Source organism: Bos indicus x Bos taurus, chromosome 19 (assembly GCF_003369695.1).
Source record: "Bos indicus x Bos taurus breed Angus x Brahman F1 hybrid chromosome 19, Bos_hybrid_MaternalHap_v2.0, whole genome shotgun sequence".
In the NCBI taxonomy this organism is placed as follows: domain Eukaryota; kingdom Metazoa; phylum Chordata; class Mammalia; order Artiodactyla; family Bovidae; genus Bos; species Bos indicus x Bos taurus.
The window spans coordinates 53,513,661-53,541,314 of record NC_040094.1 but is presented as its reverse complement, the minus strand read 5'-3'; the positions used below and the strand labels follow the sequence as shown (position 1 = coordinate 53,541,314).

Genomic DNA, 27,654 nt, shown 5'->3' with positions numbered 1-27,654 from the left:
ACGCCAGGGTGTAATTGGCTAAAAATAGAAGTCAATATTCCATGAGCCCAAGTATTTTGGTCACTGTCTCCTTGGAGCTAACTAATCCAGGCCATTGACTCCGATCAAAGGAGGGCATTTAGGGTCATTGTTCAGGGCTGGTGTATTTATTTCTCATGTTTTTGAACCTTTAGGCTCAGGCTCGATTTGTATTAAGACGGATATTTTATAAGAAATTTGTGGGGAAACACAGGATTTTATAAATGTGCTCCACTCTTCTTTATGAAGTGCATGTTAAGAAATCCTGTTTTGGGGTTAAGAAGCAGTTTCTTTCCTCATTGATGCAAAACTGGGCCAACCAAGTCTTCTTTCCCCATGTCTCTGCCTTTTCCAGAAGTTACTTCAGCCAGCGCCTGTCATCCTGGTCTGCTCCCATTCTCTCTGTGCCCGGCACACAAGGGTTGGCTCTTCCTCCTAGAACTGAGGGAAAGCAAAAGAGGGGATGCCTCTGCTGGTCTCTGATCGTTGGTCACCTGAACTGTGTCATTTTGAGAGAGAAAGGCAGGGGCTGCCATGAATAATTACGTTTAGGCAAGAAGTGTCCCGGGTGCTCTGGGGCTGATGGGCACCTTATCTGTGATAATTTCCTTCTCTATTTGATCAACCGAATTGATTATTTTCTGAAACAATGAGTTTATGGTTTTTATTGAACCTAGGCTCACTCATTCTAAAAAGTTTAATCAATTAAAGAAAATTGATTTCCTAAAATTCTACCACCACAAATAGCATCAGTGAACAGCATTCCAAAATCTACCTGCTTTCTTTCTCTGTCTTTTTCTGTGTTTCTCTGTTTCTGTCTCTCTGTCTCTTTGTATTTCTCTCTCTCCATCTTTCTCTCTCTTTCTTTCTCTCCTACACATTTGAGTGCGCGTATGTGCTCGCGCGCGCGCACACACACACACACACACACCAAATGAGAGAAAGATGGACAGATTAGATGGATGGATGAACTAAAATATAGACTGAGGGACTGCTAGAGAGACAGACGCACGGACATCATTCCATAAACATGAGACCATAAACATTACTGACAATGTTACACATTTTTTTAATGTGGACCATTTTTAAAGTGTTTATCGAATTTGCTACAATATTGCTTCTGTTTTATGTTTTGGTTTTTTGGCCATGAGGCATGTGGGATCTTAGCTTCCTGACCAGGAATTGAACCTGAACCTGTTGCATGAGAAGGCAAAATCCTAACCACTGAACCACCAGGGAAGTCCCCACCTGTTTTAAAAGCAAAATTTTAGCTTTACTTACATTTAAGATTATGGTTGAATTGCTAAATGCAATATAAACATTTCCAAGAACAATTACTTCTTTAAAAATTCCTGCTAAAGTTAAGAGATTACGAAAACCATGACAAGGTAGAGACTTTATTTAAAATCTACCTGCTTCCGTGGAGATGCGGTTCTGTCACTGGCAGTTCTGAGCCTCTTGGCAACACTTCATCCGTTTTGGGGCTCATCTGATATTCTGACATTTCTCAAAACTTTGGGGAGAAACTTGTTTACCTTTCCGTTGTTTGTGTTTTGTGGCTGCGGGTTTTTTGTTGTTCTTGTTTGTTTGTTTACATTTTTTGACTCACTTTGCAAGGTTCTCGAAGAGAGATTGTGAGTTTCTTCCTTCAGCACCTTTCCCATTTGGACTGGTTCTATGTGTGGAATCTGACCCAGAGCCTTTGCACTGGACACGGTGAGAGCTGCAGCACTCACAAGGTTGTCCTCTGAAAAAGCACCAGGGGAACCCCTTGCCTAGGCACCCTGGCACCCGTGTAACACAGTCCTGGTGGTAGTGGGGTTGACTGAGGGGAATGGGATGCTGGACTGAACCAGTGTAGGGGTGGAGTAGGGGGGCTTCCTAGGTGGCGCTGGTGGTAAAGAATCTGCCAATGCTGCCAATGCAGGAGATGCAAAGACACAGCTTTGATCTCTGGGTCAGGAAGATTCCCCGGAGGGGGGCGTGGCAACCCGCTCCAGTATTCTTGCCTGGGAAATCCCATGGACAGAGCAGCCTGTTGGGCTACAGTCCATGGGGTCACAATGAGTTGGACATGACTAAAGCAACTAAGCATGCACACACATGGGTGGAACAGAGGAGGCCGGCAGGGAACACAAATCGGCTGAGGGCAGAAGCACTCAGCTGGATCGGGGCCTCCGGAGCAGGGGATGGGTGCTTGGCTGGGGGCGAAGGGCTGTCACGTGCCTGCAGATTCAGCCTCTTTTGGCCAAGCACTGGGGCTGGGCACCTGATAGATTATTGCTGCCACACCTGGTTTTCAGAAGGATAGGCAGGGCCTGAGAAAACAAAGACTATGGCCTTTTGAGGCAGGGCTGGATGGGGCTGGGAAGGACTGCTCCTGGAATTGATCCTCTGTCCTGGGTCCTTGGGTGGGTCCCGGTTGACCAGTTAAAGCCTGCCCTGGCCCCAGGTCACCAGTCTGGCAGCCATAGAGAAGATGCGTCTCATTTGGCCCTCCATCTCTTGACAAGCCCACCCACCTCTAGGTGCCAAGAAGTGAATGCTTATTACCCGAGTGACATCTAAAAGAGAACCTCACAGAAGGGCGTTGATCATCACAAAAGAATCGCTTGGGTGAGATAGGAATTTAGGCATAAATTACATAATGAGGGCCTGGAGACCCCTTGATCATGCAAATCAGGGCCAGTTTCATGGATGTAACCTGTCCCTAGGACCCTGTGCTTGGTCTAACACTCTGCTGTCACTGTCTAGAACTTCTGGAAACTTTTAAAACTAGGGGCCCATGTTTTCATTTTGTACTGGGCTCTGTGGATTGCACAGCTGGTCCTGATGCAAGGTAGGTCATCCCGATTTGAAAGGCCAAACCAAAGAGATGCAGACTTCTACTGGGTAGAGATCCCAGGAGCTCGTGAGCCTTCCATTCAAGTGTGTAGTTGACTGCTTGGACGTGGCCAGGCACTCCAGGACTTGAGCCAGTTTCCAAATTCCCTTTGCACATATGTATTAGTTTTCCAAGGCTGCCATAATAAATTACCACACCGCATGGCTTAAAATGACAGAAATGTATTTGCCCTGAGTTCTGAAAACCAGAAATTCAAAATCCAGGTGCCAGCAGGTCCAGACTCCATCTGAAGGTCTCAGGGAGAATCTGCTCAATGCCTTTCTCTGAGCCTCAGGTATTGCTTGCAATCTTTGGTGACCCTTGGCTTCTATGAGCATCACTCTGATCTCTGCCTTGGTTGTCACATGACTTCTCCCTGTAAGTCTGTCTCTGGATTGCTTCTCTTCTTATAAGGTCACTAAGTCATAAGGGCAAAGGCAATGGCACCCCACTCCAGTACTCTTGCCTGGAAAATCCCATGGATGGAGGAGCCTGGTAGGCTGCAGTCCATGGGGTTGCTAAGAGTCGGACACGACTGAGCGACTTCACTTTCACTTTTCACTTTCATGCATCGGATAAGGAAATGGCAACCCACTCCAGTGTTCTTGGCTGGAGAATCCCAGGGATGGGGGAGCCTGGTGGGCTGCCGTCTATGGGGTCGCACAGAGTCGGACACGACTGAAGCGACTTAGCAGCAGCAGCAGCAGCAAGTCATAAGGGATTCAAGGCCCCACCCTAACAACTTTATCTTGATCACATCTGCCATGATTTCCAAATAAAACCACATTCATAGGTACTAGGAGTGAGGACTTCAACATATAAAACCCTAATTCATGGACAAAGTTCAACCTATAAAACCCTGATTCCTAAGCATCCATCAACTGTTCCCTGAAGAAACCAGGAATGAACCACCTAAGGGCAGGACTCCTATTCTTGGCTTGCTCCCTCTTCTTCCTCAACCAGTGAGATCCCCATGCCCCTTTCCCACCCACAACTGTTGGCAAATCCGTCCTTCTGAGTACAAGACTTAGGGGAAGGGTATCAGTGGAGTCTGGCCCCATGGTGACAAAGATACTGTGTGACTATTGCACCTGCGCATTCTCCTTGGTCTCCTAGGGGTCAAAGCTCACTTTCCTTCTACAAGCCTGCTTCCAAGCCCCAAGGAAGCTTTTATAGTTCCTGAGCAGACGATAGGGATCAAAGATGTGTCGAATTGTTTCCTGGAACAGTTTGCATTAGTCTTTGGTGCCGAAACTCAGTTTCTGTGCAAGTCATGTGGCTTGAGATAGATATGAGATCATCTTCGCATGGGTTTTCAGGCTATTCTCGCCCAGCCCTGTCCTGCCGGCACCACACCTGGCCTCAGAGGGGACCCGGGATCCCATCCCACGGCGAGGAGTGCCTGCGAAAACGAATGTGAGCAGTTTTTGGTGAGTCCTCGCTAAAGATGGGGCCCCTCGCGTGGATTGTAGGGGGCTGTCCATGGGGACAGGACCCTCCAGTGACCATCTCCTTGTTTTCTTAGTTTACAAGGGTTGATTTGCTGTAGTTTTCAAGCATTTGTCATATATAGACCTCTTAAAGAGGTATTTGAGGGATTGCCCTGGTGGTCCAGTGGTTAAGACTCTGAGTTTCCAAGCAGGGGGACAGGTTCAATCCCTGGTCGGGAAACTAAGATCCCACATGCCGTGTGGTACAGCCAAAAGCTTTTTTAAAATACAGGTATTTGACTCCAGCTGCTCCACCTTGCCATTCCAAATGAAAAGAACCAAATCATAGGAATTCTCAGGTCTGAGAGAAACTCTCCCGCCTGTGCTCAAGGTGATGTACACGGACAGTCACTGTGGCACTGCGTGTGTTGGAGAAAAAGGTGAAACAACCTAAGGCCCATCCACAGGAGCACCGACTGTGGTTTCTTAGTATAATTGAATTCAGTACACAGTTTAAAAATAGATCAAGCTGCATGTATCCATTTGCTAAACCTCAAAAAACAGGCTGAGGAACTTCCTTGGCTATCCAGTGGTTAAGACTTGGGCTGTCACTGCCATGGACCCGGATCTGATCCCTGGTGGGGGAACTAAGATCCCACAAGCCACATGGTATGGCAAAAAGAAACAACAAAAAAATAAACAGGCTGAGTGTAGAGCCATGCCCAGCACCACACTGTTTATGGGGTTCCCGGGGGCATATGACAAGATGCCCTGTGTTATTTTGGACACACTCATATGCATCACATGGTCCAGAAGTTACCTGTGGGAAGAGAGCAAGGGACAGGACCTGGAGACAACAGAACTGGGCTGTCTCTAACTGTGTGTCCTTAAAAAGGAGACCAGGTACAAAGTGTTAAGATGGGTTGAATCTGTGTGACTGGTATATGGATATTTTAAATCATTTGCAGGACGTTTTTAGGATGCTTAAAACAGGCTGCAGGTTAAAAGCATCTTATTTAGATGTATCAGTGGGCTAGTGACTTTGTGCCAGGGTTGGAGGGAGGAGAGGGGCTCAGGTGAGGGCACACCTGTGGAGGTGACTCATTACAAAGCCAGGGAGCATCTGGAGTGGGTTCTGTGGCTGGCAGTCTGGGCAGGGGGTCCTCTGAGGTCCTCTTAACATAAGGTCTTGTGCTTGGATGTGATTGTGTCTCCCCTTTCCCCAATCACCCTTTCATGAGATATTAACCTCACAGATATACTGTCTGTTTATGCACATCTGTGCTTTATATGGGCTTCTTAGGTGGCGCTAGCGGTAAAGAACTTGCCTGCCAAAGCAAGAGACGTAAGAGACCTGGGTTCGATCCCTGGGTCAGAGAGATCCCCTGTAGGAGGAAACGGCAACCCACTCTAGTACACAGAAGAGTAAGAATTTTTGCTCAAGAATCGATTTCTGACCCCTTGGGGGCTCTGTCACACCTATTAAGAATGCACGTTCTAGATCCATCTGGTTTGTTTTGTTTTTTCAATGAGACAGATTTTTATTTTATTTTTTGTTTATTTGGCTGTACCAGGCCTTAGCTGTAGTATGCAGGATCTTTAGTTGTAGCATGTGGGATCTAGTTCCCTGACCAGGGATTGAACCTGGGCCCCCTGCATTGGGAGCACAGAGTCTTAACCACTGAACCGCCAGGGAAAGCCCCATCCATATGGTTTGTAATGTCACCCTCATTCAGTACACCCATTCCCCAGGCCAGGAGCAGCTTCCTGAGATTTAAAGGCAAATCCAGTCTCCTGAATTCAAAAGAAACCCCGTTCTGCTTGCTCTGCTCCTGGGTTGAGGGATTGACTTGATATCAACAAGAAGGATGGACAGCATCCTCCTGCTGGTCACAGGACACCTGGGCCAGAGCGAGTGTCATGACCTCTCTGAATTGGTCATTTCCTCCCTACTGCTGACTTGGGGAAGAGGGTTTGGATGGAAAGACCTCCTGGACAGGAAGCTGTGTCTCTCTGACCCCAGCCCTCCGTGGCCACCCTTCCCATCCAGGGTCCTGAGGCCGGGCCATGGCAGAGCTGTGCCGCACGGACTCCTCGCTGACCTCCCTGGATGAGGAGGTGTTGTGGGAGATGATGGAGGACCACCGCTGCAGGATTGTACGCAGCATCTTCCCCAGCCGTCTCACCCCCTACCTGCGCCAGGCCAAGGTGCTGGACCAGCTGGATGAGGAGGAGGTGCTGCACAGCCCCAGGTTCAACAACACGGCCATGAGAGTCGGTGAGGACCTGTGTCCCAGCCCACTGCAGAGCCAGCTTGGCGCAGGTGGTGCTGGAAAGGCCTGTGTGAGGGCAGGGGGTGAAGGACCTTGAGGTGACCTGAGGTCAGGTCATGGGACTGGGTTAGTGCCCCAGAAATGCCACCACAGATGACTACAGACTGGGTGGCTTAAAACTGCAGAAGCATCTTCTTTCACACCGTGGAGGCCAAAAGCCTGAAATCAAGGTGTCAGAAGGGCTGAACTCCCTCTGAAGGCTCTAGGGGAGAAAACCGTTGCCTTTTTCTGCTTCTGGTGGCCCCAGCATCCTTGGTTTGTGGCTACATCACTGCAGTCTCTGCCTCTATCATCACATGTCCTTCTTTCTGTCTTTTCCTTTTTTGTCTAAGAATGTTTGTGATTGGATTTATGGCCTACCTGCATAACTCAGGAGGACCTCCTCTTGAGATCCTTACCTTAATTACATCTGCAAAGCCTTTTCTGAACAAGGTCCCATTGGCAGTTTCCAAGTGGACATAACTTTGGGGGCCACAACTCAACCCACTCCAGATGTCTTTGGAGCTGATTCTGATTGTCTGACTAGCTGTGTTTATTTGTTCAAAAACAGGAAAGCTTCATCATATGAAGTTGTTAGGAGAATGGAATGAGTTACTCTTTATCAGATACTCATCTCAAAGCCTGGGCCTTCAAAAACAGGCAGTAAGTGGTAGCTATCAATATGCTAGTATTTGTGCCTGTTGCCTAATGACCATTACATAGGGGAGAAATTAATTCAAGCTGAGAGTGATGGGATCTAGGTGGGCTCGGAAGGCCCGAGCCTCTCTGGGACTGGACCCTGGGCACTGCTACTTGCTTCTTTCCTCCCACCTGCTTTGTACATGTGTGTACGCATGTGTCCACAACACACCTGGGAGAGGTCTGGAGAGCAACGATTATCCCTTTGAGTCTTTTATTCTCAACTCTTAGCACTTGGGTTGTAGCAGTTCCTCAACAAATATCAGCCTGACCCCTTTCGAGTCTGACCACCATCATGGAAGTAGTAAATTGACCCTGGAAAACTGCTTTGACCTCCTGATTCCTAGATGTGCAAGGATGACCACCACCCTGCTGTACTCTGCTTCCTTCATGGAAGCCCAGCCAGTACCTGGCTAGCTATGACTGTTCTCTCTCCCAAGGGTACTTGCTGGATTTGCTAAAGACTCGAGGCAAGAATGGGGCCATTGCCTTCCTGGAGAGCCTGAAGTTCCACAACCCTGATGTCTACACCCTGGTCACCGGCCTGCAGCCCAGCGTGGACTTCACAAACTTCAGTGGTGAGATCTGGTGATATAACCAGGGGTGAGGAGGTGTCCCTCCTTGACTGTAGGCTGTTCCAAACTGGGCAGACATTCCTGTCCCTGTGCTCCAACCACACCCCCCAGACTGTGGGGGGTGAGGAGACCCTCCACACAAACACTAACCCTAGTCAGGGTGGGTAGGCAGAGTCCATGACCTTGGGTTATAAATGAAAAGCTTTGTTTCTAACTATCCAACACCAAGAGCAGACCCCTCACAGGGCATGAAACCTGCATCTGCGAGGCGCAGGCAAAGAGGTAGTGTGTCCTTTCCTAGAAAACCTTTACCTTGAGGTGCTTGAGGCAGAAGGGAACCGGTCCCCACTCGGTCCTGCCCAGTCCCGCCCAGCTCTGGCTCTTGGGAGGGGCCAGTGGTGGGAAAAAGGAGAGGAGCTGCTAAGTAAAGACTTATACCGGCCAGGTGGGAGACGAAGTCTTGTTTATTAACTGAGTCATTTTAGGCTTCTCTAGAGGAGCTGTTGAGAGATTTAGGTATTTGAAGGGGCAGGGCGACATCACTCAAAACTGTTGGTAAGAAAGTGTTTCAGCCTATTTGTCATCACAGCCCCTATTTATGGGATTCAGGGTTCTGTTATACAGATTCATGTTCTTTGTTATGTTTTCCTTAGGATGACATGAGAATGAACATCGAGCAAGGTTCAGCTGATGGTGGCAGGGGATGGGGAGTTAGGTTTAAACAGCCAGGTCCCACAGGGAAGCCAAGAAAGGGGACAGAAATCACCTGTCATGCTATTTATTTAACCAAAATATTGAGTCCTATTGAGCCTGGAAGCATTTACGGTGACCCACAGATTAGGGTGGGGGCCCTGCTTGAGAGTGTGGGTGCAGGAAGCAAGACCCTGCAGGACGAGGAGCCCTTGGCCTACCTGCCCTGTCCCTCAGGGCTCATGGAGACGTCCAAGCTGACCGAGTGCCTGGCTGGAGCCATTGGGAGCCTGCAGGAGGAGCTGAGCCAGGAAAAGGGGCAGAAGGAGGCACTGCTGCGGCAGTGCCAGCAGCTGCAGGAGCGCCTGGACCAGGCCGAGGCCCACGCTGAAGGCCTGCGTCAACTGGAGGCCGACCACAGCCGCATGAAGCGCGAGGTCAGTGCCCACTTCCACGAGGTGCTGAAGCTGAAGGACGAGATGCTGAGTCTCTCGCTGCACTACAGCAACGCGCTGCAGGAGAAGGAGCTGGCCACCACACGCTGCCGCAGCCTGCAGGAAGAGGTAACAGCTCGGGGTGCCCATCCTGACCTGCTGCTCCCCACTCTGGGCCTTCGCACTTGCTGGCCTATCTCCTGGAACCCCTACTCCCACTCCCTGCAACACCCCTGCAGGAAACTTCTCCACCAGGGTCCCCTCGAATACGCTATGTGGTCTCAAGTCCACCCTGCCTTGCAATCACCTGGTCTGTGAAGTGCCCACGATGGGGAGCCCTCCTCCCCGTCCTACCTCTGGGGGACTGTCTGGCTATTCTGGGAGTGGTGGCTGTTACGGAATAGTGGAACCACCCAGCCCTGCTCCCCTCCAACTGCATCAGTAACCAAAGGGACTTCTATTGTCTCCTTTATCTTTCTCAGCTGGTCCTGGATACAGATGGGAGAACAGGAATGTTACTAGTGAAGCCCCCTCAGACCCCAACAGTCTTTTACTCATATTTCTGTTGGGGATAATTATTGTATCTTCTTATTGATCTACAAGAGTTCTTTATGGAAGATAGTCATTCCTTGTCATTTTGGCATTTGCTTTTAACTATGGCATTGTTTGATTTTAGTTTTCTAAATTTTATTTGGAAAGAATTTTGAATTTACCCAAAAACATACAGATAAACATACAAATACATCCACATACCTTTTCTTTTTTTTTTTTAATTAAAAATTTAATTAAGTATACATGTGTTCCCCATCCTGAACCCTCCTCCCTCCTCCCTCCCCATACCATCCCTCTGGGTCGTCCCAGTGCACCAGCCCCAAGCATCCAGCATCGTGCACTGAACCTGGACTGGCATCTCGTTTCATACCTGACATTTCACATGTTTCAATGCCATTCTCCCAAATCTTCCCACCCTCTCCCTCTCCCACAGAGTCCGTAAGCCTGTTCTATACATCAGTGTCTCTTTTGCTGTATCGTATACAGGGTTATCGTTACCATCTTTCTAAATTCCATATATATGCGTTAGTATACTGTATTGGTGTTTTTCCTTCTGGCTTACTTCACTCTGTATAATAGGCTCCAGTTTCATCCACCTCATTAGAACTGATTCAAATGTATTCTTTTTAATGGCTGAGTAATACTCCATTGTGTATCTGTACCACAGCTTTCTTATCCATTCATCTGCTGCACATACCTTTTCTTTATCACTGTGCTCTCTCTCTTTTTCTCCCCATGCGTACACACACTTTTTCCTGAACTACTTGAGTTGAACGCATCATGGTCCTTTACCCCCAAACATTTTGATGTATATTTCCTAAAAATAGGATATTCTCTTATATAATTGTGGTGCAGTTGCCAACTTCATAAAATTACAGTCATATAACCCTTAAATCTACTATATGTGTTCCAGTTTTATAGTTGACCTAAAGTACATTCTTTATGGCATTTTCCCTCTAGTCCAGGATCAGGTATTGCACCAAAGTTGACAAAGTACTCTTACTATTACTCCCTGCAGCTGGGGGGTATGGGAGAGGTGTTTTAAGGCCAGCAAGCACCCTAGCTTCATGTTGACACCTCCCCCTGGACTTGGCCTGACCAGTGATTCTTGCCTGAGCACATCTTTACTCTGGTGGCTGCAAAATGATGAGCCCCATCTCCAGTGCTCCCCCTGGTGACCAGTTGGCCCTCAGCATCCTGACTGTGAGAGGTAGCCTTTCCTTTCCCCACTTGTGCATCTGTTATTGGCACAGATGCGTGGATTCCTATCTCCAATAATCTGTAACATGTTATTGTCTTTGGTTTGGTGCTCTAAGTGTCCTAGATTTGGCAGTGGGAACCCCTTCAATATGTTGTGTCCTGGGACATGACATGCCGTTGAGTTTTCTTAGCACTGACTTTCTTTGCATCATCACAAGATATTCCAGGATCATCTCATACCCACTCCACCTCAGCTCCAAAGTCAACCCTTTCTTCAAGGGGCCCCAGTTCCTTTCAGTGACCACTGGGCTCTAGGTGTGCTCATTGCTACTGGGGTGTCTTTGCTCCTCAGCCGTTTTAGCAGAGAGGACTAGGAAACATGCACATAGATACACAAGTACACACACCTACAGACATGCGTAGGCACATATGCATGCAGGTATGCATGGACACACACATGTGCAGAGTTTAGAAATCATGAGTTCACACCCAAACCTCTAATTCCGGTAGATCCCCCGGGGTTTCTTCTTGCTGCCTCCCACTTCACCTGACATGTTTAGTGGAATGTGGAAAGGCGGAGAAGCAGGGCCATGCTGGAGGAGGCTTAGTGGCCATTCATCCCTGGCTGCACTGGCTGTCAGATCCAAGAGCTGATGGCAAGGGCTCCTTTCTCTGTTCCTGGGGACCTCAGCTCAGTGATTTAACCCCTACACCTCCCAGTAAGATAAAGCTAAAATGCTTTTATCATCCTACAGGGACTATTCGTTAGGTAAAACCCTTTATGGATTTTGAAATCTTGGGAGAGGGACCTTTTTGAGTATGAAAAGCATCATCACAAAGGAGAAAGGCTGAGGACCACACCCGGCTCCTGGTCTAGTGGAGAAACAGCAGTGACCTTCTCCTCCTCCTTCTCCTCTCTGGCAGCTGTATCTGATGAAGCAAGAGCTGCAGCGAGAGAAGATGTCTTCTTCCTGTGAGCGGGAATTTCGAGAGCGGTCCCTGAAGATGGCCAGCGACCTGGAGCCTGGAGACGAGGAGCTGAGCCGCCTGAAGGAGGAGAATGAGAGGCTCCGCTCCCTGACCTTCAGCCTGGTGGGTCCTGGTGCCCCCAAGGTTCAACTTCCTGCCCTGGTCTCCCCCCAAGGCTCAGCTTCCTTCCCTGGTGGCCAGCAGGTAGTGTCACTGGCCTTGGCCTGTGGCTTCCAGACTGTGGGATTTCTGACAGGTGGTTCCACTGAGGTGTAGCTAAGGTCTGGGTGAGATGAAACCTAGTGACTCGTCCTCACCACCCCTTCTCACACCCCTCCTTCCTGTTCTTTCCAGACCCCGTATGCTGGCAAAATTGAAAGCTATTGTGCATGTATTCAAAAGTCTTAGCTCGTTTGCTGCTGCTATGTTGTTTTGGAGTAAATAGAGGCTGATTATAATTGATGAGATTAGCTTTAAGGTTATGGAAGGGGGGAACTTTCTGCCTGCAAAATATTCCACCATCCTGCTCAGGCAGGCACGGGGGAGTGAGGAACTGTAAGATGCAGAGAAGTTCGTGTCGCCAGCACCCTGAAATTATGCAAATCATCTGCCTCTCCTCTGCAATAGGTATCAATAAATACCTATTTTTTGAACTAGCCCTTCGACAGACGTTCATGGGGTGTGGGTCACCCGGCCTGAACTGTGCCATCGTTCAGAAAAGTGAGCGTGAAGAGGGAATGCCTCAGCCCTTGATATTCGCCCTCCTGGAAGCCTCTGCCTTTGGATCTATTGGGAGCAGGCTGAAACTGCCAAAAAGAAGGAGGCGCTATACTACCCTCAGAGGCTTTCAGCTTCCTGTACTTTGTCTTCTAGCCACGCTCACGTGGACCCGAAATGCATGTTCCCCATTTTGATTGCTGACCTTGCCTTTTTTCCTGCCTGACGTGCAGTAATAAAGCTAAATCCGTCCCCACACCCGGACTCGAAGCTTCCTGCCTCCTGTCCTGGGGACGAGATGATGGGGATGTTTCCCTGGGGCCTTTGGGGAGGTCAGGGTCCCTGGGCTGACATCTCTTTGTGCCAGGCGGAGAAGGACATTCTGGAACAGAATCTGGACGAGGCCTTGGAGAGCAGGCAGGAGCTGGTGGACCGCATCCACTCTCTGAGGGAGCGGGCGGTGGCCGCTGAGAGACAGCGAAAGCAGGTGACACTGCTGGGCCGTGTTTAGGGGCCGGGCTGCTTGGATGAGGAAGCAGATTCTTTAATCTATACTGAGCTTAAAACCAACTTTGCCCAAGAAATGCATTGGCCTGTTTGCTTATTCCTTTGTCAAACTAGACTGGACACCAATTCAGAATCCAATGCTAAAGGCCACGTCCACTTTGTGGGGTGATGAGAAAATAGGTCAGGCAAACAAGCGATTAAAACAGAGTGATTTCCAGTGCGTGGGGGCCCCAGGGTGAGAGCCAGGGATTTATTTAGTTGCTGTAAAAAGCAAGGGGAGGATGAGAGAAAGGAGACAGTGGAAGAGAATGAGGTGGGCAGAGGGAAAATAGGTATGCCTTTTGGGACATGGAATAAACAAAACACAATTTGACATGCATGACCCATGCATATTTTGATGATCAAATTAAAATATAATCAACACAGTAACTCTAGATGCACCTGAAATCTAGCACTTAAGAAATGAGCGTCAATTCACCTTATTTCCTCTTGAGAACCACCTCCCTCACTTCTCCCCGAGGCTCCCCCACCCCCATCCTCAGCCCTACCCGCGGAGTCACTGACCTCCGTGGGCCATGTTTGTCCCCCTCCGTCCAGTACTGGGAAGAGAAGGAGCAGACCCTGCTCCAGTTCCAGAAAACCAAGGTGGACTGTGAAATCTACAAGGAGAAGATGAATGCCCTGCAGAGCCAAGTGGTCGAGCTGCAGAAGGAACGAGACCAGGTACCCAGCGGGAGGAGTGAGGGGCTGGCCTGGGTGCCGGGCTGAGGGGCTCCGAGGACCGAAGGTGCAGTCCCCGAGGGGTCTCAGGAGGGTTGGGAAGGCCACTCTGGGTGTGGCTTATTGCTGGCTAGCCAGGTCACCTGACCTCAATGGCAGCAGGTTCCAGACTTGAGGTCTCTCTCCTTGGTCCCCAGGATGTTTCTCAGCTCCCCGCCACTGTTACCTGTTGCCATGCCTGCTGTACATCATCTTCCCTCCTTTCATTTCTAGCAGGAGGTGTTTGTGTGTACCCCCTTATTGACTGTTACTGAAACTGCTCGCTTTTACATGAATCATAAATGGTGGTAAGCCACAGAACAAGCTGTGTGTGTTGCACACCAGAGAGTCCAGGGTAAACACAGGCCAGAAACAGGGGCTTTCTCTGGCTGGACTCCTGCGACACACCCTCTTTATCCTCTGGACATTGATCCTTTCTGTCTTCCATCTCGGCTCCCAGGCCTACTCGGCGAGGGATGGAGCCCAGATGGAGATTTCTCAGAACCTGACCGAGAAGGACGCCCTCCGCAGGAAGGTGTTTGAGCTGATGGACCAGGTCTGCGAGCTGCGCCAGCAGGTCCAGCGGCTGCGGGTGCAGGCCGACTCATCACCGGGGGTGAGCGCTGCTGGGGGTAGGATGCAGGTGTCAGGGCAGACCCGAGCCAGCCGCATGGGCCTGCTGGCACCACCGGATTCAGCTCTGTCCACAGTGCTGGCTCCTGTGAGGTGTAGTGTGATCAAAGGTTGATGGTATCCAGTGGGGTGAGCTGAGTCTGCTTCTGCATCTCTTTTTATGCTAATACTATGCAAGTCATAGAAGGGTTAGCTTGGTGGAAGGTTCTGGAACCTGGAATGTGCGGCACTCAATGAAGAAAGCAAGCTTAGGAAGCTGTGCAGGTAGTCACTTGGTCTAGTGGGTGATGTCTTCCTGGGATGCTTGAAAGTAAACTACCTGAGAGCTGAGTGATAGAAACGAAGGAAGCTGCATTCTCAAAGAACTAAAATTACTGTAAAACCTCTAATTATGGTCTTGCCAGCAGCTCCAGTTCCAGACACCCTGGTGGGTGGGCAAGACTCTAGAGGTGCCCAGGGACACCTGGGAAGCACAGCCAGACCCTCCCTTCCCTAAGAAGGGGTCCCAGCCGTTCTTCCCTCCCCCACTTGCCACATCAAACATGTTAAAAAATATATACATATGCATGGAAAAGAGACTGACGAATAGATAGCAAACTGCTGGCTGCTCTATTTCTGAGTGTGGGAGGATGGGTCAATTTTACTTTCTTCTCTAATTGGCCTATTCCTCCCCACCAATGTTCTTTGTGGACTATGTATAGATATACATATAGTATCTATTATTTGTATAACCAGGAGAGAATAACATGTATTATCCAAAGGGGATAAAATGCGGTCACCAAGCTGGTTGTTGCATGTCCCATTGGTGGCCAGCTCCCACAGCACCAGTTGTCCCAGGCTGGGAGAAGGGGACATAAATGTTTTGCCTTGAAGCCCAAGAAAGGAAACCACTCAGGAAGCTGGAGATACAGGGGTTGCGACTCGGTAGAAACTCCAAGAGCAACCTAGGATATTCCCCGAATTAACCAGCCTGTCTGGGTCTTTGGCAGCCCAAGCAGGAGGTGGGGGCCAGGGAGCCCTGTCCGAAGGGGAAGCAGCGGCTGGTGCGTATGTTTGCCCTCTGCCCGCGGGATGACAGCAACGGCAGCTCCTCTGAGGTATGGCCGGTGCCTCCACCACTGCTGGGGCTGGACCAGACCTCGTCTATCAGGACAGAAGAGGGTCTGACATGTAGGAGATGCTTAAAGATGTTAAAGAAAGGCTTATCAAGTGAACAGGGGAGCTGCAGCTGGATCTACATATTTCACCTGCATCCTCCAGTTCCACGCTCTGCATCTTGCATGTTTCCACCCCGTCAGCACGTGACCCTCACTAGCCAACAACTTAGCCTCTCTGGCCTCGGTTGCTTTATATGTAAAGTGGGACAGTGCGTGTGCTCAGATGCTCAGTCACATCTGACTCTGTGTGGCCCCCGTGGACTGTAGCCCACCAGACCCCTCTGTCTATGGGATTCACCAGGCAAGGTTACTGGAATAGATTGCCATTTCCTTCTCTAGGGGATCTTCCCGGCCCAGGGATCAAACCTGTATCTCTTATGTCTCCTGCATTGGCAGGCACATTACTTACCACTAGCACCACCTGGGACACCCCAAAGTGGGACAGTGCTACCCACCAGAGAGATTTATCATTAAGAGCTAAGTGATACAGGTGACTTCTTTGGTGGTCCAGTGGTTAAGATTCTGCACTTCCACTGCAGGGGGGTGTGGACTCAGATCCCATATGTGAAAGGGTGGCCAAAAAACTTAAAAAATAAAGAACGAAGCAACGTAAAATCTAGAAGTAGCTAATAGAGTACCCAACACAGAGTAGGTGCTCAAGTAATGTGGCTTGGCTCTTTGCTCCTCCTTCCCCTCCTCTTGCCTCCTCTACCCTGTCAGTGGGAGGCTGTGGCTTATTATCATTACACTCTACACAGTAGAGGCAACAGGGATAGTGTCCCAGGGGATCCCCATGAGAGCCCCGTGGTGACTTCTGCTGTGTCCTCCCCCAGTCTCAGCTCTGGTCTGACCTGAGTGCCACATCCAGCCGAGAGCTGGTGGACAGCTTCCGCTCCAGCAGCCCTGCGCCTCCCAGCCAGCAATCCCTGTGCAAGCGGGCCACAGAGGACTTCTGGGAAGACCTATGCTCTTCCAGGTAGAGTGGGGCTGAGGACAGGATCAGGTGGCTCCAGCTGCCCGTGGCTCCCTGGGACATTGACTTCCATCTTCTTATGCTTTGCAGCGGCTGCCCAGAAATCCTGGAGGTGGACCAGGGAGGCTCCCTGGGTGCTAAGAAGAGCAATGCAGACTTGGATTTTGAGATTGTAGACCGGGCAGGTGAGTGTACCCCCAAACCTCTGCAGCCACCCCACCACCCCTAGCTGGGCTGGCAGAGCCAGGAAGGAGAAGACAGGGATTTTCAGGGAGGCAGGTGATACACCCCAGGGGAGGGGCAGAGAGGAGTGAACCTGACTCCTGCCCTAACCTGAGCTTCTGGGAAAATCCAGACAGCCTGGCAGTTCAAACCAGTGTCCAGATGTGCTGTGTTTACTGACTTTCCTTTTGTTTTCACCTGGAGGCTAAAGGAGTTGCATTCACCTCCACATCCAGCTCAGCATAAAGTTCAGATAGCTCCAGACACACACGTCCTCTCTCTGTCCTTCCCTGCTCTGACCCACGGACACTTGGGCCTCCCAGTGATACCAGAGGGCAACCGGCTTCCATCCTCACTGCTCCTCGCTGAGGTGCCTGCTGGGAACATTTCTGCTGCATGCTGGCACCTGAGACATTCCCATTTCTCCTGTGGCTTATTCCTCATATTTGTCACTTAACTGGTCCTGTCTCCTCAAGGCACAGGCCCCTCACGGGCCTTGCCCCCCGCCTTGGGCCTTGCACAGAGCGGGAGCTTAGCATTTTGTCTGAATTTCACCTCATGGCCTCCAGGGAGTGCGTGTATCCCCACGCTGTCGCCTGGCAGCCCCTTCAGGACTGATGGCCTCAGGCTTTCTGTGGGTCACGTGACCAGAAACCTTGCCTCTTACAAATTCATTGCCATTTTTATTTATAACAGAGGCTCCACCCCAGATATAACCAACCTGGATGTGAGATCACAAACAGGATGAGTCAATGCTCTTTTTTTTTCCTTTTGTCATGACTGTGCATCAAGTCCTGGTTTATCAAATTCATTGGGAGTGTATAATTTCACTTGGCTTTGAATGTGAGCACGAGTGTATGTTTATCTGTGAGCTGGGCACAGGCTGCCTGCAACTGGCGACCACTAGCTGTCTGAGAGCCCGCTGGTTCTCTGAGCAGCTCAGGAGGCAAGAAGGGCAGCCTTACGTGCAGGGAGGCTGACACCTGGGCTAGGGGCAGCCCATCTGCCTCAGATGGGCTTGGGGAGACTCTGAGGACATTTAGCCCTGCAGATTGCCAACTCAGAGTCCTGCTGTGGCCAGCTTGGGAGCAGGGTGCCCTGGGAGTCAGGAGGCAGCCAATGACCAGTGCCAGTGGTGGCTGCCACACAGAAATACAGGCCCAGAGTTATGCCAGATTTGATTTCTCAAGTGAAGACAGAAATCCAGATTCCAGATTCCCTATTTTGTAAAATGCTAGCAACTCAAATACTGCAAAAGGACACAATGTAGATTAAACCCTGACAAATGCATCTCCCCACCAGCCTCCTCTATTTTAGCAGAGGTGAATCAAGGTTCTGGGCATCAAGGAAGGGAGGGGCAAGAGAAGGTTCTGCCTCAGCAAAACACAGAACAAGTAGGGGGGGTGCCTGCGGCAGGGGCAGAGGTGACACTGAGGTTGCACGGGTGAGCCAAAACTCCTTCTAAAGTGGGGTGACCTTGAGGGCTGGCCCAGCTCCATACCTGAGCCCCTGGCTTCCTCCTAGACCTCCCTGAATCTGAGAACAGCCTGCAGCCGTCTTCTGGGGACCTCTATCTCTCCGCCAGGTGAGCAGAGGGCTGGGGCTAGCAGGTGGCAGAGCAGAGTGAGGACTGTGTTCTCACTGTCAGCCTGTTTGAGGCTTGGGAAGGAGAATTCCAGAATGCTGGGACTAGAGGGGACCCAGGGGGAGACCTAAGCTCCTGCTCAAGGACACCTGAGCTCCGGCCCCTCCCTTCCTGCAGCTGCTTCCCAGTGAGGCGGAGGCCGGCCCGCAAGATCCTGAGCCAGGTCACCGTGCTGGCCTTCCAGGGGGATGCGCTGCTGGAGCAGATAAGTGTTATTGGCGGGAACCTCACAGGCATCTTCATTCATCGGGTCACCCCGGGCTCTGCGGCAGATGAGATGGCTTTGCGCTCCGGCACCCAGATTGTCATGGTGAGTGTGGCACCGGCCCCTCGAGCCCCGAGCATCCTCTTGAGGGTAGGGTCAGCGTGAGGGGCAGGTAACCCAGGCAGCCATGGATTCAACTTGACAAAAATGGATTACTGGATTGGTCCACGCTCTTTTCTTGGGCTGACATAAAACAGAGTAACACAATGACTAGAGAGACTGTCCTGGTGACTCTCATCAAAACCCTGTGCCCTTCTCCACCCTGACATCCTTGAACTCGAGGGTGACCTACAAGCTGTTGAAGGCTGGACTATGCACCAGCTGAGCGGGCTTTGGGGATGAAGCAATCTTGGCCCAGGAATCTTCTGATAGAGATTACGAAAGATTCTGATGTGGGCTTTTTTTTTTTTTTTTTAATTGTAATAATCTTACTGTCACTTCATGTGTATGTGTTAAAATACACATACTAAAATTCACAATTTTAACCCTTGGGGACACACAAAAAATTTTTTTACTATAAAATATCCATTAAACTGCAGAAAACAAAAATGTACAACCTAATTATTATTAAGTGAGCACATGGACAGGGAGGTCACTTTGATGTTACCTAAAAACATCACTGATTCAATGGACATGAACTTGGGCAAGCTCCAGGAGATGGTGAGGGATAGCAAAGCCCAGCATGCTGTAGTCCATGGGGTCACAAAGAGTCAGACACGACTTGGCGACTGAACAGCAGCAACAACAAAAGCAGAATTATTAAGCATCAGGCCTTTTAAGATTAGCAGGAAATTTGAAAAACAGGCATCACCAATTCCTTCCAGGGTAGGGGGGTGTAGAGGGGGTGCAGGGCTGAGAGGGGGAGGGAGGGGCTGCACCGTCAATCAGGATTCCATGGACCCCACGGCTTCTCCCCACTATCCATGGGCTGAGCTGAGTTCTCCTCTGTCTCGAATGATCACACACAGAGCTCCTGACGTAAGCATCAGCCCACCCAACACAAAAGCCCTTCGTCACACTTCTAACAGTCCTGGTGAGATTCTCAATTGTCAGCTCACATTGTGGTTAAAGCAACAGATCCCCTTTATGAGACAGTCCTGATACTTGAATGGGGCCAATTCCGTTCTAATAGCATTAAAAACATCTCTGTTTTTCTCATTGTAAACATATCTACTCTCCTAAACCAAAACAACACTGGGAACAAATGGATAAGAGTGGATAAGAGCCCTGTGGATTTCACAGCTGGGGAAGGGTGACATGAGGGGTGCCCTGGCATCTGGTGGGTGGAGGTCAGAGAGGTGCGAAACATCCTGCAGGGCCCAGGACGGCCCCAGATGTCCTCAGTCCCAAGCTGAGGACTCTGCTCCAGAATGCTCTAGAATGGAGCATATTGGAGAGCGGAAACTAGGCGCCCAGTGGCGATCTAAGTACCTGATCCGGGGTGGGAATGTGTGTAGCCTGGAGACCCTGCAACAGGGTGTCCTGACACAGGGCTCTGATAGGGGCAGATGGGTGTCTGGGAAGCAGTGAGTCTCCTGCAGGGCACATGCCTGCACTCAGACCGCAGCTGCAGAAACCTGGTCAACAGAAGTAACCCTCATGATCTTCCATCAGGTGGATTACGAGGCAACTGAGCCCTCGTCCAAGGCTGTCCTGGAGGGCATGACCCTGGAGCGGGCCGTCGGACTTCTCCAGAGGGTGAATGGCTTCTGCTGTCTGTCAGTGAAGGTCAACATGGAGGGTACACACTCCCCTATCCTCTCCACCCTCCCCCAGAGGCCACCGATGCCAACGCTCCCAGCTCACTGCAGAGCCAGGCTGCGCCCCAAGTCCACAGTGGCCCCCAAAGCAGAACTGTCCTCACGGGGCGTCACGGCCTTGGGCTTACCTGTTCCCATGTCCTCTTTGATCAGGTTATAAGAAGCTGGTCCAGGACCTGGAGGCCAAAGTGGCCACGTCAGGGGACTCCTTCTACATCCGGGTCAATCTGGCCCTGGAGGGGCGGGCGGAGGGAGAGCTTCAGGTGCGCTGCAACGACATCCTGCATGTCACAGACACCCTGTTCCAGGGCAGCAGCTGCTGGCACGCCCACCGTGTTGGCCCCTACAGCACCAAGGGCACCAAGCATGGCACCATCCCCAACTACACACGGTGAGCAGTCGTCCTGGCCTCCCACACCCGAGAGAGAGCCCAGGAACCTGCCCGGGGGAGAGGAGGGGACACTGCCTGGCCTTGCTTAGCCAGGAGGTCCCCTCCTGCCCTGGAGAAACAGCCTTCCCGAGGCTCCCTTCACTGCCCAGGGATATGGAGTGGGGCACCTCCAAGAAGTGGAACCTCCAATGTGCGACCCGCCAGGTTCACTGCTTAGATGGGCTTCCTTTGTGAAAAGGGATGGACCTGAGTCCTAGAGCATTCTAGGGTATGTGGGACCAGTTTCTCATCCTCAGCACTATGGATGTTTGGGGCTGGCTCATCGTTTGTTGTGGGGGACCGTCCTGGGCACTTTGGAATGCTGAGCAGCATCTCAGCCTCCACCCCTGGATGCCAGTAGTGCCCCTGGCGCCCCACCCCTGCTAGTGCTGACAACCTAAAATCTCTCCAGACATTGCCAGTGTCCCCTGGGGGAAGGTGACCCATCGTGCAGGTGTGTCCAGGACTATCAGAAAGCCCCGTGTCCTGGGGAACCCCCTCAGTCCCGGGCCAACTGGGACAGCCAGTCACCCTTCCTGGGAGCAACAGTTCCCCTGCTCAGAATCACGTTCTGTAGTAGATCAACCGTAAGGCACCAAGCATGGTGTCTCGTCCAGCTCCTCTCAAGCCTCACTGCAAATTCTGCCACCTGGAGATCAGACTCAGCAGATGCAGGGAGAGGCCTGAGACTCTGCATTTCCAGGCCCTCTCTAGGTGGTGCCAGGCTGAAATCCTCAGGCCACACTGGGACTAGTGAGGTCCTGGAGTGATGGCCTCCACCCCACTCAGACTGTGTTGCCTGGACCCTCCCTCAGAACAATTCAGTTAGCATCTCCAGGGGCGGGCTGGGGCTCTGCAGGTGTTTAAGAACACCAGGGGACTACTGGGCTGCTGGGGTGAATGACCGTGGTGGGGGAAGTGGGGATGTCCCAGAGCACTGTGCAGGGGCCCACCTCTCCCGTCCAGCCCTCCCTGCAGCTGGGCTGGGGTTGTTCTCCTCCACACAGGGCTCAGCAGCTGCTCATCGCCCTCCTCCAGGACATGGCTCATCAGAGCACCGTGACCCGCAAGGTGAGGTGGGGAGCTCACCCGGTCAGTCCAGGTCCTAGACAGGGGGTCTCCCTTAGGTGAGCTCTGCCTCTCCCCCGACTGGCCTTCCTTCTCTCCCAACTCACATCATCCTGAGGGAGGGGCCCAGTCAACCCCTCCTTCCATCTGCAAAATCATAGCCCTACCTGGGGTGGGCTGGAAAACTGTGGGCACTGACTGAGGGTCCCACGTGGAGAGTGTAGGCTGCTGACCTGAGGTGGGCTGACCTGGTGTGTCTCTTCCCCGCCGTTCAAACCTTCACTTGGGTCTGCATACTGCCCAGCCTGCAAGATCTATTATGTGCAGATATATTGTGTATGCTCCCTGCCTCTTGCTCCCAGGTCACCCCATTTGCCCACTATGTGCACCCCACTCTTATTCCCCACTGAGGCTGGGCACCATTAGGTTGCCCCGACACAGAACACTCAGCTGCCCCTGAGCAAGGCACTAGGGCAGCCCCCGGGATCGTGGCAGGGCTAGCCTGGGGGAACCCTACTCTTCCTTCCTGCCTCCCACTCCCTGCCTTCCGTAGGGAGGGCTCAGCCTGAGGACTCTCTTTGGCCACCCCTCATCTCCCATCCTCTGCCATGGGGCCTGGGCCTCCTGATTGTTCAGTGGGCACAGCCTGGGGCCAGAGATCACCCTGAATTTGGGGGGGGGGCAGGCCTCCAGCACTGTTTGACGTTCCTTCTCCCTCATCCAGCAGTCGTCTGGGGGAGCCCAGAAGTTGGTCCGCATTGTCAGTATGGACAGAACCAAGGCCAGCCCTCTGTGGTCAAGCTTTGAAGGGAGCCAGTCGGACCCGAGCCGGGTAGAAGGTGAGGTGGGTGGAGCTGGTGGAGGGTCTTCAGGGGCCACAGTGGTTGGGCAGCTTGGTCAGGATACCACCACTCATCTAGGCCAGAATCTGTTTTAAGAATCATAATGGATGTCTATGTGCCCTTCTGGAAAGCAGTTGTTACACACTCTTAGTGACCTTTAACTGATGCTCCTACTTCTGTAACCTACCCCAAAAGATGGTCCGAAGCCCCTGGTACAGTCATCTGGACAGCAGTCCTTTTAGAATAGTAAAGTCTAAATACTCTCCAAATGCCCAACACTCCACAAACCAGTGGGCCCTCAGACAGCTGCTGTTTTTAAAAGTCCCAGGGAATATAGCAGTTGGGGTGGGGGACAGTGGTTGTGACAGGGGCCAGCACAGCACAGACCCCTGCGCAGGTAAAACTGTGTGATGAGATAAGCAGAAGTGAATTTAGAGAAAGGTAAACCATTTTGAGTTTATTTTCTTGAAAAGTGCTTTGAGTGCCCGTGTCCTTAGTCACTTCAGTCATGTCTGACTCTTTGCGACTCTATGGCCCCCAGGCTCCTCAGTCCACAGGCAAGAAAAGTGGAGTGGGTTGCCATGCCCTCTTCCAGGGGATCCTCCCAATCCAACCTGCATCTAATATTACTGAAATGACCAGGAGAGGAGAGAGGGAAGGAGGGAAGCACTGGGATCATGTGTCCCTGAGGATGAGGCTAAGGAAGAAGACACAGGAAGCTTCCAGACTGTTTGGAAGGATAAACTCAGGTTTTCTATCCTCCCTGTGAGCCAGACAGGGAAAAGAGTTTAAGCTGCAGCCTATAAAGGTGATCCTAGAGAAGCAGGACATCTAATCAGCAAGTACAAAGAAACCAGCCAGGGCAGGTGTGGAGGCCATGGTGCATCGTGCAGGAGCCCGGTGTACCCGCGTTACTTCAGGGGCTGGGCTGCAGCAGCGAGCAAAGCAGACACAGGCCGTCCTGGGGGCGGGGGCTGCTGCAGCCCGGCACCCAGCCCACTTGCGGCTCCTTCCTCCCACAGACCCCTCCACCGTGTGCTTTTGGACCGAGAGCTGCTTCACCCTGGTGCCCTACACCCTGGTGCACCCCCACAGGCCCAGCCGGCCCCGGCCTGTGCTCTTCGTGCCCAGGGTGGTCGGGAAGATCCTGATTGAGAAGCTGTGCCTCTTCCAAGGGTTTAAGAAATGCCCAGCAGGTACGCTCTCACCTGGGAGTCCCACCTGACTGTCAGGTGGCGAGGCGAGGCCTTTGCAGAATGCTGTATCTGCTTTCAAGGGGGTGGATGACAGAGGAGTGGCCAAAACAAAGGACCACAAACCAGGGGGCTTAAAACAGCAGAGATGTATTCTCTTAGTGTTCTGAAGGCTGGAAGTCTGAAGTTAAAATGTCTCCACAGGCTGCCCTTTCTCCAAAGGCTGCGGTGGAGGGCATCCTTCCTGCCTCTGCCTGCTCTGGTGGCTGATGGTGGCTTGTGACTCTAACACTGATCTCTGCCTCCTCATCTGTGTGTCCCTCTGCCTTCACATTACTTTCTTATGAGGAGCCAGTCATTGAATTTCAGACCACCCTACTCCAGTACAACCTCCTCTTAACTAACAGCATCTGCAAAGATCTTATTTCCAAATAAGGTGAAAATCTGAGGTTTCAGATGGCCATGGATTTGGGATGGGGGAGGGGTGGGGCAAAGCACAGCTCTGCTGGCAGCTAGGTTTGTACTTCATGGAGTCATACAACCAAAGGGCTCCATCCACCTACCCAAAGCCACTCAATATAGAGCCATTGAGATGAACTGGCCAGTGGGAATCCTGGGTCCCAGTGGCCCTGCTCTGCAGGAAAGGTGGCTCAGCTGGCTGGAGGGCAGGAGGTAGCTCCTTGGTACTTTCTTCCGTCCAGAGAGTCGGGTTACAATGTGAGGGTGAACAGGGCCCTGTTATTTTCTCCTGGAGTTCACAGAGGGGACAGAGGGGAGCAAGTGTGGGCCACACAGTTCCTCCAGTGAGCACCAGCTGTGTGTCAGGCTCTGTGCAGAGGGTTGCAGGCCCTGGGTGTCTAGTCTGCGCCTCTGGAGACAGACACCTAAACACGTGGCAGGCTGACTTGTCTAAGCTCCACAAGTGGCCCAGAGGGGAATTCTTTGGAGAGGGGTAGGGGTGAGGGTGGGGATGACAGGCAGGCGTTTGTGAGCACAACAAGGCAGTCCAGGCTGCCTTGCAGAATGTGCGAAGTGCTGAGGTAGGACGGGGAGGAGGCGGTGGGTGCCTGGAAGTGCCGTGGGCTAGGGGATGGGATCAGGCCTGATCTTTGAATGCCTGTTTTGAAAGCAGAATAGAAGACAGACTGGAGAAGCTAAAGACCACTGGAACACTCGGGGCCAGAGGTGGTACAGCAAAGCCACAGCAGGGAAGAGAGGGTAGTCCCGAGAGCTGTCTGCAGGGTCTGGTGGTGCTCTGGAGGGTGGAAGCTAGCAGGATGGCACATACGATTCTCACTTGGGAGAGTGGGTGCTATTCAGGAAGAAGGGAAATGTAGGGGTGTGTTCTAACATGTTTATACAGGGCAGGAGTTCTCAGCCTGGGCATGACATTCAGGGTCCTTCTCTATTGTGGGCTGTCCTGTGCATCACAGATGGGTAAGATACCTGGGCCTCAACCCACTCCATGCCAGGAGCAGAGCCCCTCCCCCAAAGCTGTGACAGTCAGAAATGTCTCCAGACATTGCCAAGTGTCCCTTGGGGGCGAAACTGCCCCTGGTTGAGAACCACTGATTTAAGGGCTTGAAGGGATTTTGGGGTGTAAGAAGTTGCATATGTAAGTTTGGGGCTTGGGAAGTGATGGGAGAGGGGTTTATCTACATCTGTCTATCCTTCCTTCTTTCCCTCCATCCTTCCTTCCACCCAACCTTCCATCCATCCACTCACATCCTGGCATTGACTGGGCACCCGCTGTGTCTGAGTTTAGGGTGAATGTGCAGGGCACAGACTCCTCCAAGCAGACAGAGCAGGATCAGGTTTATAAAGAGGAAACCCTAGCAAGAGCTTTCCCTAGAGCTCACAGGGGTCTGCGGGGGTGGGGGGGTGTTCAGCACGGGCTCTTGAGGGAGCAGCTGAGTGTGTGACATCCCCATCAACTGTCACCTTCAGAGTACTTGAGCCAGGAGGAGTATGACACCTCCAGCCAGAGAGGGGACATCATCCAGGAAAGAGAGGCATCCGGTGGCCTCTACTGTGTCACCCGCAGAGCAGTTGAGTCCCTCATGGGAAAGGTAAGGGGTTGGGTGGGGGTTGGGAGGAACTCCATCTCCAGAGGAGGGCGGGGGGAGAAGGCAGGAAGGGCCAACCTCCAGAGACCCCTGGAGCACCCAGGATTGGTGGTTAGCTCATCTCTGGCTCCATCACAGAAAGATCAAACCCTGTTTCTGCCATGTGAGGTCCATGTGACCTTGAGCAAGACTTAACTTCCCTGAATCTGTTTCCTTGACACAGATGTTTAATAAACATTTGTTAAATGAATGAATAAAATGGAGATAACACTCCATGTTTTAAGGTTCAGACAAATATATGAAAAGCTCACGGAGAATGATAAAATTTTCTGTTGATACAAAGCAGTTAGGAACAGCTATGATCCAGAGGCCCAGTGGCCCCATCTCCTTCTAACCCCCAAAGAGGCTGATGGAGCCACCAACTCCTAGGGTTTGAGCTCCACACAAAGCCTCCCTCAATCCCAGTGGCCTCTGATTTTTAATTCAGAAGTGAAAAGTCAAATGGATGGAAACTTTTAAAACTGTACAGGAAACATGCTCATATACAAAGGGGCATGCCCAAATTCTTTCCCCATCTCCTTTGCAAACTTCAGTCCTGCCTGTATGCTTCTCTCCATGTTTCCCCTGAGTGTGGGCTCCCCTCGTGTCCTCTGAGGCTAAGGCTCACTTCTCTCCCCACGTCCCCCAGAACACCCACGCCCTCCTGGACATCCAGCTGGACAGTGTCTGTGTCCTGCACAGGATGGAGATTTTCCCCATCATTATCCATGTCTCCATCAATGAGAAGGTGGCAAAGAAATTCAAGTAGGTGCACCCCTGGGGGCCGGTGGTGGGGTTTGAACAGGCTCTGGAACTCCCCGTGAGGCCCACGGTGAACATGTCCGGAGCCTGTGTCGGGGTTTCCAGGATCTCACCCTGTGCCACCCCCAGAGTGTCACAGATCAGTTCCCCCGCAACATCCAGGACAAAGGTCCTGCAGCCAGCCCCCAGGAGTAACCCAGAGGACAGTAAGGTGAGACCCTAGAACCTGACCTCGGCTAAGTCCATACATTTCCTGGGGTACAGTTAACAGTCCAACCATGTTAGGTGAGGACAGAGACTGAAAAACACTACTTGGTTCATAACTGGGACAAACCCAGATGTCCTGCTGCTTCCTTTATAATTTGAGAACTGAACTTGTAAACTAGACCACCTTCCATTAGTACAACATCATCTAGGGCCCCAATTGTATTTTCTTCATGAGGGGCTGGGTTACCTCAAATCAGGCCACCCATGTCTAGGGCATCTAGACAGCTGTTGCATCATCGGTCCACCCAGGCCCCTAGAATTCCAAGCTGGCAGCTGATTTCTGGGGCTCTGTGTCGGGAGACAGGTGCAAAACTCTCCCTAAGCCACCCTCCCATCTCCGGCCCTGGCAGGAAGGCTCTGCAGCGGCTAGGTACCACAGAGGACCAGCTCCTGGAGGCCGCCAGGCAGGAGGAGGCTGAGCTGGATAAAGTGCCCTGTCTATATAGCAGCCTGGCCCCCGAAAGCTGGAGTGACCTGGATGCCCTGCTCGGCTGCGTCCGCCTGGCCATCACGGATGAGCAAAGGAAGGTCGTGTGGACAGAGTAGAGGCCTTGCTGATGGCCCCTGTGTCATGAACAAATTCAGA

The 27,654-nt window shown here is 51.6% G+C and overlaps 1 protein-coding gene across 2 annotated transcripts; it reads left to right on the top strand.

Annotated features, from left to right (window-relative positions):
• Window positions 1–3,601: 3,601 nt before the first annotated feature.
• CARD14 (caspase recruitment domain family member 14) lies at window positions 3,602–27,654 on the top strand. 2 transcript variants are annotated; one of them, XM_027518103.1, is made up of 21 exons: window positions 3,602–4,332; window positions 6,383–6,610; window positions 7,784–7,921; window positions 8,846–9,171; window positions 11,719–11,886; window positions 12,848–12,967; window positions 13,585–13,710; window positions 14,207–14,362; window positions 15,369–15,476; window positions 16,370–16,512; window positions 16,600–16,694; window positions 18,256–18,316; window positions 18,494–18,686; window positions 20,256–20,382; window positions 20,555–20,792; window positions 21,839–21,902; window positions 22,627–22,738; window positions 23,764–23,937; window positions 25,882–26,003; window positions 26,689–26,804; window positions 27,419–27,654. In XM_027518103.1, exons 2-21 carry the CDS (start codon window positions 6,400–6,402, stop codon window positions 27,612–27,614), a joined length of 2,994 nt encoding a protein of 997 aa, XP_027373904.1. In that variant the 5' UTR covers window positions 3,602–4,332; window positions 6,383–6,399; the 3' UTR covers window positions 27,615–27,654. The 2 variants fall into 2 exon arrangements, with proteins under 2 accessions (XP_027373904.1, XP_027373903.1); XM_027518102.1 differs by having other exon boundaries at window positions 22,624–22,738.

Excerpts from the sequence above, each read along its gene's own strand:
- CARD14 (XM_027518102.1), top strand. The coding sequence starts at position 6,400 with ATGGCAGAGCTGTGCCGCACGGACTCCTCGCTGACCTCCCTGGATGAG. Across the intron at positions 6,611-7,783 it reads CAACACGGCCATGAGAGTCG|GGTACTTGCTGGATTTGCTA; the intron begins GTGAGGACCTGT and ends CTCTCTCCCAAG. Across the intron at positions 7,922-8,845 it reads GGACTTCACAAACTTCAGTG|GGCTCATGGAGACGTCCAAG; the intron begins GTGAGATCTGGT and ends CCTGTCCCTCAG.